The sequence below is a fragment of the Peromyscus californicus genome, unplaced genomic scaffold (genome assembly GCF_007827085.1).
Source record: "Peromyscus californicus insignis strain IS unplaced genomic scaffold, ASM782708v3 Scaffold_7__1_contigs__length_154581171, whole genome shotgun sequence".
In the NCBI taxonomy this organism is placed as follows: Eukaryota; Metazoa; Chordata; class Mammalia; order Rodentia; family Cricetidae; genus Peromyscus; species Peromyscus californicus.
Genome location: NW_026294595.1, coordinates 73,516,135 through 73,523,633, shown reverse-complemented (window position 1 = coordinate 73,523,633; position 7,499 = coordinate 73,516,135). Strand labels below are relative to the sequence as shown.

The following is a 7,499-nucleotide window of genomic DNA, read 5'->3' as shown; positions in this document are numbered from 1 at the left end:
GCTTGCATTCGGATCATTTTTAAATATCGTTCCCTTACCGAAGGAAAAGAAAAGCAATGGTTTCACCTCCTATTGTTTCTTCTCTCTATGTGGAATAATGTAAGAGAAGAACGTATCATCACCAATGTGCTGCAAAGCCTGACTTCAGACTAATGACTTCCAGCCTCATGGGACTTGTTTATTGAGCACCAAGGATCTATTGCCTACTCCATATATGTTCGCCTGTCTTCTGGAACACTGATCACTGTTCACTTTTACTCCAAAGAGTTAGAATTACATTTTCTACTGCCTCCTTGATTACAATGAATATTTTAATCTACCAATTTAATCCAAATGTTTATTAAACTCTTTCTGGGGAAAGAAAATTAAATTATTTCAGAACAACAAGACCCTTATTAGTACACCAGAAAGCATGTAATGTTTATTACAGCTCAGAGATTCAGCAAATGCCTTTTAACTGAACTTATTTTGTAGCTGTCTCCTAGCAATTTTGTTAACTTTAGTAATAATAAACAAGTAGGCATTTAGTTGAATTGAGATGAGCATCTGTGAGTGATAGATACATTAGCTATTTATGAATATGAAAAACAAAATAAGAGAATGGGAATGGGTTGATGGAAATGGTCACCACTGTTAGCAGTCTCTTTCATTCCTATGGAATTACAGAACATTAATCTGTATTGTCAATGATCTCCAAATTCCCATGTTTTGTCAAGAATTATTTTTCTGAGCTAGAGATGTGGAAATATCTTTTTCATGTCATATAAGCATCTTCAGATTTACACACAAAAACAGCAGTAAAATATTCTTTTCAACATGTACATTTAAAAAAAATAAAGAAGAGGGATTGAATGAACATCACTCAAATTGTATAACTGAAAATCTTGTTAATTTCCCTTCATTTCTTTCTTTCCACTAAATATCTAGTACACAATTAAGGACTACTGACTTAATCTTGAAAGGACATTCTGAACATAATGGCTAAGTAGCCTCTTTCGTTTTCCTTCCTAGCTTAAAAATTGATATTGAAGTCATGCATGGCCTTTACAAAAAAAAAAATGGTAGAGGATAATATTGACAGTCACCAAGGCCATTCGACCCAATTTACAATAAACATGGACTCATCGATGACAGCCTATTAGCTTTTGAAAGACTAGCCCTATGCTATGGCATTATTCTCACTCCCTATACATTAGTTTCACTGCCCCTTATTGGAACTCAGGCACATTCAGTCTGTTCTGTACTCTGTCCTGTACTCTGTCTGTACTCTCACTGCTCTTGAAATATTCTCCCTCTAAATGACATAAAAGGTGTTCCTTATTATTGACCAGATGTTAGGTTTACTCTACTCAAAGATAACTCTAAAGTACTCACCAAGTCACTGCTTTTCCAGCATCTTCTGATTATATTCTTCTATATCTGACATTTAAATTTTCTTTTTTCCTCTTCACTTATTAGGACTCACTTTCCCCTACCCCACTAAGAGAAATCAAGGTCTAAGCTTGGCTTGGTGACACAAACCAGAAATCTGGAAACTGAGGCAGAAGCATTATTGTGAATTAGAGTTCAGCCTGGGCTGTGCAATATGTTTTAGGGTAGCCTAGCAAACAAAGTTCTGCCTTGGAAGAAAAAAAAAACCTATAATTATAAAAAGGTATTCTGTTTCTCTATGTGCATAAACAAAGACTTTTCAATATCATCTCCTTAATCTGCATTATCTATAACACAGTCAACATATATGATTCTAAAATGAATTGCAATAACACTATTGCTAAAGCATTAATGTATACTATTACGTGTATGTATTAAGTCTTTGAAATATACCAAATCTGTATCATCTCCAAAGATAGAAAACTGATGTGTGTCTAATGAACTGCAAAATCATTCAAATTACTTTTATGACATTCTTTCACAGTATTATGCATAAATGCATAATAATTCAGCAAATACTCTGCATATCACATAACAGTATAATTTTGTGAAAATTTTCACACAATTTATTGAAGTAAATATTCTGATATTTGATTAGTTCACATTAAGGAACTTACTAAAATTTTGTCATTTTTGAGAGGTCTGCTTTGTTTGTTACCAGTAACATATACTTCTCTCTAGGAAAAACAAACAATGCCATTCTATGCATTTACTTTGGTTTAGGGATAGGATGGAAAAAATAAAAAATATACTCTAATTTTATGTAGTAACAAGTAAATAAAAAATTATATTCCATTTGTAGTCATACAAAATACAAAACTAGAAATAAGATTTATCAATAATACATAGGATTTCGTGCAGAAGTGTATGATTTTTTTTATAAACTGAGAGATGAATGTGTTCAACATTTTAGCTAGAAAACAATAATTTAAGTGAAATACGAATAGAAATTTTGGAGACTGACATTTTATTTATTTAATTTATATCATGTGCTTTTTATTTCTTATTTTTCATTATAATAGGATGTATTAATTATTTTTCAGAAGAGTTGAAAGTTATTATATTTACATTTTTGTTCTTATATTATTTCTATGAATGACAGTGAGAAATTCAAATGCTCAGTTTTGACATGAGCCACTTAAATAAGAAAATAAAAATTTGCTTTCTGTGCCGATATCGCTCCCGCCAACATGGTGAACGTTCCTAAGACCCGCCGGACGTTCTGCAAGAAATGTGGCAAGCACCAACCCCATAAAGTGACCCAGTACAAGAAGGGCAAGGATTCTTTGTATGCCCAGGGAAAGCGGCGCTATGACAGGAAACAGAGCGGCTATGGTGGGCAGACTAAGCCTATTTTCCGCAAAAAGGCTAAAACAACAAAGAAGATTGTGCTGAGACTTGAGTGTGTTGAGCCCAACTGCAGATCGAAGAGGATGCTGGCTATTAAGAGATGCAAGCACTTTGAACTGGGGGGCGATAAGAAGAGAAAGGGCCAGGTGATCCAGTTCTAAGCTGATCTTGTTATGAAGACAGTAAAATCATGAGCTTGTACTCACCTCTTACGATTGCAGTTGGTTTTGGGGGAGGGAATAAACAAATTCTCTGAGTTTCAAAAAAAAAAAGAAAATAAAAATTTATTTAAATCACAAATTGAAATTATTTGCAATAAATATGGCTAAAAATCCATGTGTATAAACCCATTTCTCTAAAATGTGCAAACACATACACACACATACATATATATATTACACAAAACAATTACATAGAATTAGAAAGAATGGAATCATTCTGTAGAAAAATAGATAAATTTTATACAGTATTTTATATAAAAAAATTGTTTACAGTTTATAGCTAGAAAAGATCAAGTATACAACAGAAAATTGAAATAACCAGAGTTTATTAGTAAGAAATGGATAAAATAGGTATTTTATGCAATACATCAGTGCAAGAAAATTAGAAAATGAAAACATAAAGTAGCCATAGACTTCATATTGATAACATGGAAAACAATGTTTAGTGAAGAATGAAAATGTCAGCTCAAAAATTAGCAAAAATAAGCAGCTATTCTTTAATTAGTTGCCCAAAATGATATTTTTGTTAGGTATTTTGAAATTTTTAATTATTTTTTGTTTTGCTACAAATTTTATAGTGTAAATACTTCTACCCTGACCTCTCTCTAGCTACTGTTAAGTCAGTTCTGAATGTGAAGTGAGAGAATATCAATATCCGTCTATTTGAAGTCATTAATTGATGGCTTAAGCATTATGTGCACATGGGTGATAAAGCTCAGCTTGTTTCTTGCCTACTTTTCTTACATTGTCCTGTCTATCTTCTGCTTCTGGGTTTTTACCTTTCTCTATTTCTGTTTACCATTTCTTTCTTTCTTTCTTTTTTTTTGATTAACAAACTTTTTTTTATTCATTTTACACACCAAAGATTTCCTTCTTCTCTCCTCCTACTCCTCCAGCCTCCCCCTCCCAAACCACATAGGAAAAAACAACATCCTACAAAGTGGGAAATGATCCTCACAACCCCGATCTCCAAAATATATAAAGAATTCAAGAAACTAGACATAAAAATACCAAACAATCCAATTAAAAATGGGCTACAGAGCTAAATAAAGAATTCTCAACAGAAGAATCTCAAATGGCTGAAAGACATTTAAGGAATTGCTCAACATCCTTAGTCATCAGGGAAATGCAAATCAAAACGACTGAGATACCATCTTATACCTGTTTATCTTTTCTTACTTTCTTATTCCATGTCTGGCTGTGTGAGTGGGTGACTGGTCTCTTTTTTTCTCACTCCTTCATGTTTCCAGATTTCTCCTCCTATTTATTCTTACTGCCGGTCAATCCCACCTATCCTTTCTCCTGCCCACCTATTGGCCATTCAACTCTCTATTAGACCAATCAGGTATTTTATACAGGCAAAGTAACCCAGCTTCAAAGAGTGCAACATAAAATAATGCAGCACACCTTTGCATCATGAATCAAGTGTTCCACAGCATAAACAAATGTAACATATCTTAAAATAATATTCAACAAACCCACAGCTCCAGAGATGCTAGCTAGCAGGGAAAGACTTTAGGAGGGACACATGGATGGGCCATTGAATGAGAAGTGGAGGAGATCTACATGAGTGGACTGGGAGTGGGGCATGGTGGCAGAGGGTGAGAAGTGGGGCATGAGAACATAGGGAAATGGGAGGACAGGGAGGGAGATACCATGATAGATGAGGACATCATGGAAATAGGAAGAGGCAGGGTTCTGGGGAGACTCTGAGGAATCCACAAGGATGACCCCACCTTGGACTGCTGGCAGTAGTCCAGAGGGTGTCTGGACTTGTCTACTCTGGTGACCAGTCTAGTGAATACCTTAGCCTTTATCATAGTGTCTTTGTCCAGTGACTGATGGAGGCAGATGCAGAGATCCACAGCTAGGTGTCAGGCTGAATCTAATCGATGAGAGAGAAGTGATTCTGCAGGCGGGGGATGTCGAGATCATGATGGGAAGATGGGTAGAGATGACCGGCCACACTAGTGTAAGCCCATGTACTGTAGACTAGTGGCTGTGGAGCCCCCATGGGACTGGACTAGGCTCTCTGGATATGGAAGAAGGTTGTTTGGCTCGAACTGTTTGTGAGGGACCCAAGCAGGGGGATCGGGATCTGTCCCTAGTGCATGGGCAGGCTTTTAGGATCCTGGTGCCTGTGGTGTGACACCTTGCACAGCCTTGATGCAGTGGGGAGGGGCTTGGACCTGCCTAGGCTCAGTGTGCCTGGCTCTGCTGACTCCCCATGGGAGACCTTGATTTGGGGGATGTGGGGTGGCTTGGGAGGGAGGGCTGGAAGGTGGGAGTAGGGAGGAGAGGAGATATGTGGGTGGTATGTAGAGTGAGTAGAAATTTTCTTAATAAAGAAAAATGAAAAGAAAAAAAGAATGAACTCAACATATTCAACAGCAATTGAGTTTATTTTTCCACTAGATTAAAATAATTGCAAATCCAGTAAATAGTGTCTATATTTTAATGTGACTAATGAATGCAAGAACTTTTATGTAGCAGTAACATCAAAGAAGCATATTTCTCCAACACTGAACACCATGGTGCAAGAGTTTCAGTATAAACTCTGAAGAATACACCACAAACATTTTTACTTTGTCTCTAAGCTATAAATTTTCTTCTTAAAGAATGCAACCATTTGATATGAAATGACCCCCCATGTTACCTCTAAATATGAATGTGAGAGCTGTAATATATTTTATTTTTTCATTGATAAAGCTGCTGCAAACTGCATTAGTTAACTATGTAGGCCTTTTTGATTATATTATATTGTTTACAATCTTATGCAGTAGAATAGCTGAACAACAAAATGTTATTAATGAATTTCTTCTCTATTAAAAAACTTTAGTTTGTTTATTATTATTGTGTATGATTTGTGTAGGTGGATGTTGCATTGTGCCACTATGCCTATTTGGAGGTGGGAGGGCAACCTTGTAGAGTCAATTCTCTCCTTCTTATACATAGGTTATAGGAACTGAACTTAAATCAAAATGCTTGTTCAGCAAGTATTTTACATAATGCTCTGAGCCTTCTCACCTACCCCAAATCATGAAGCTAACCATGGAATAGGCAATTTCTCCATTAAATTTCCATCATGATGGTTTTAACTGTGTGGAATCTCTTTAACCTGTTTCCACTACAATTCAATCTGATTAATGTCATTGACCAAGGATATATGGTATCAGAAAATAAATAATAAAATTAGTAATGAAAACATATATAAAGAAATACAATGTCAGCAAAAGTAAAATTCCATTAGAGAGTGAGAATGCCATAAGGGAACACGGTAGGGTTTCTGTTGCTTCAATTAAACACCATGACTGAAAAGCAAGTTAAGGAGGAAATGGTTTATTCAGTTTAGACTTCCCTATCACCATTCATCATCTTAGGAAGTCAGAAAAGGAACTCAAACAGGGTAGGATCCTGGAGAAGAGAGCTAATGCAGAGGCCATGGAGAAGTGCTGCTTGCTGGCTTGCTCCTCATGGCTTTGCTCCTCATGGCTTGTTCAGTCTGCTTTCTTATAGAAGCCGTAACCACTAGCCCAGGAATGGAACCACCCACAATGGGCTGGGCCCTTCCTCATCAATTCCCAATTAAGCAAATATCCTATATCTGGATCTCATGGAGGTATTTTCTCAATTGAGATTCCCTCCTTTCAGATAACTCTTGATTGTGTCAAGTTGTCATAAAACTAGCCAGCATAGACCACATTAAGATTTCTCTAAGCTTATCCACCCCATAGGTACATGTCACTGATTGTGCTTTTTAATTAATTCCAGCAAATGAGCTCATTAAACTGCTCTTACACTCCCCAAACCTGTCAAAATACAATTTGCAAACTTTAAAGTGTGATTAAATATATGTCAAACCTTTGAAAATTAATGTTTGTTGAAGGACATTTTTGGCAACATTATTTATAATCTACTTGTTTAGAAAATCTGAAATACATGTACCAAATCAAAAGCAAACTCATTAATAAACAATGGGGCTATGAAATTATCATCTTCTGAGCTATATTTTCTATTGGAAACAAATTGTTTGTGTTTCAGTTACACAGGTGTCCAAGTTGACATGTTACTTCATTATTCTGTCTTTACTTGATACAAAGTTAAATAAAGGTATAAATCGTCCTAAAATACAAAAGATTCACGTGTGACTTAACCAGTTACTCATTACATAGGACATGGGTTTCAATTTTTACCTTATTTCTAACATTTAAGTAATTTATTATGATTTATAATCTTGAACTAATACATGCATTATATGTACATATATTATTTAAATCACTGTATATACTAACTTAAACAAATACTAGGAACTTGAAAATTATACTTTCCTAAAATTTTGGATCTTATCATAGGTTATACTATACAGCTGATTTAGTGATTCTTTTCATCTCAGAACTAATAGAAACATGAAGCTCAGATAACTAAATTAAGATAATTATTGCAAAACAAAACAATGCATGAGCATTTTAAAGAGTTGAAGAATATGATAATATCTAT

General features: G+C 35.2%; 1 protein-coding gene across 1 annotated transcript; it reads left to right on the top strand.

The window, feature by feature from the left end:
• The first annotated feature begins 2,595 nt into the window (after positions 1–2,595).
• LOC128101366 (60S ribosomal protein L36a) lies at positions 2,596–3,047 on the top strand. Its single transcript, XM_052724436.1, has one exon. The coding sequence runs from the start codon at positions 2,622–2,624 to the stop codon at positions 2,940–2,942; it is 321 nt and encodes a 106-aa protein (XP_052580396.1). The 5' UTR covers positions 2,596–2,621; the 3' UTR covers positions 2,943–3,047.
• The last annotated feature ends 4,452 nt before the right edge of the window (positions 3,048–7,499 follow it).

Excerpts from the sequence above, each read along its gene's own strand:
- LOC128101366 (XM_052724436.1), top strand. The coding sequence starts at position 2,622 with ATGGTGAACGTTCCTAAGACCCGCCGGACGTTCTGCAAGAAATGTGGC.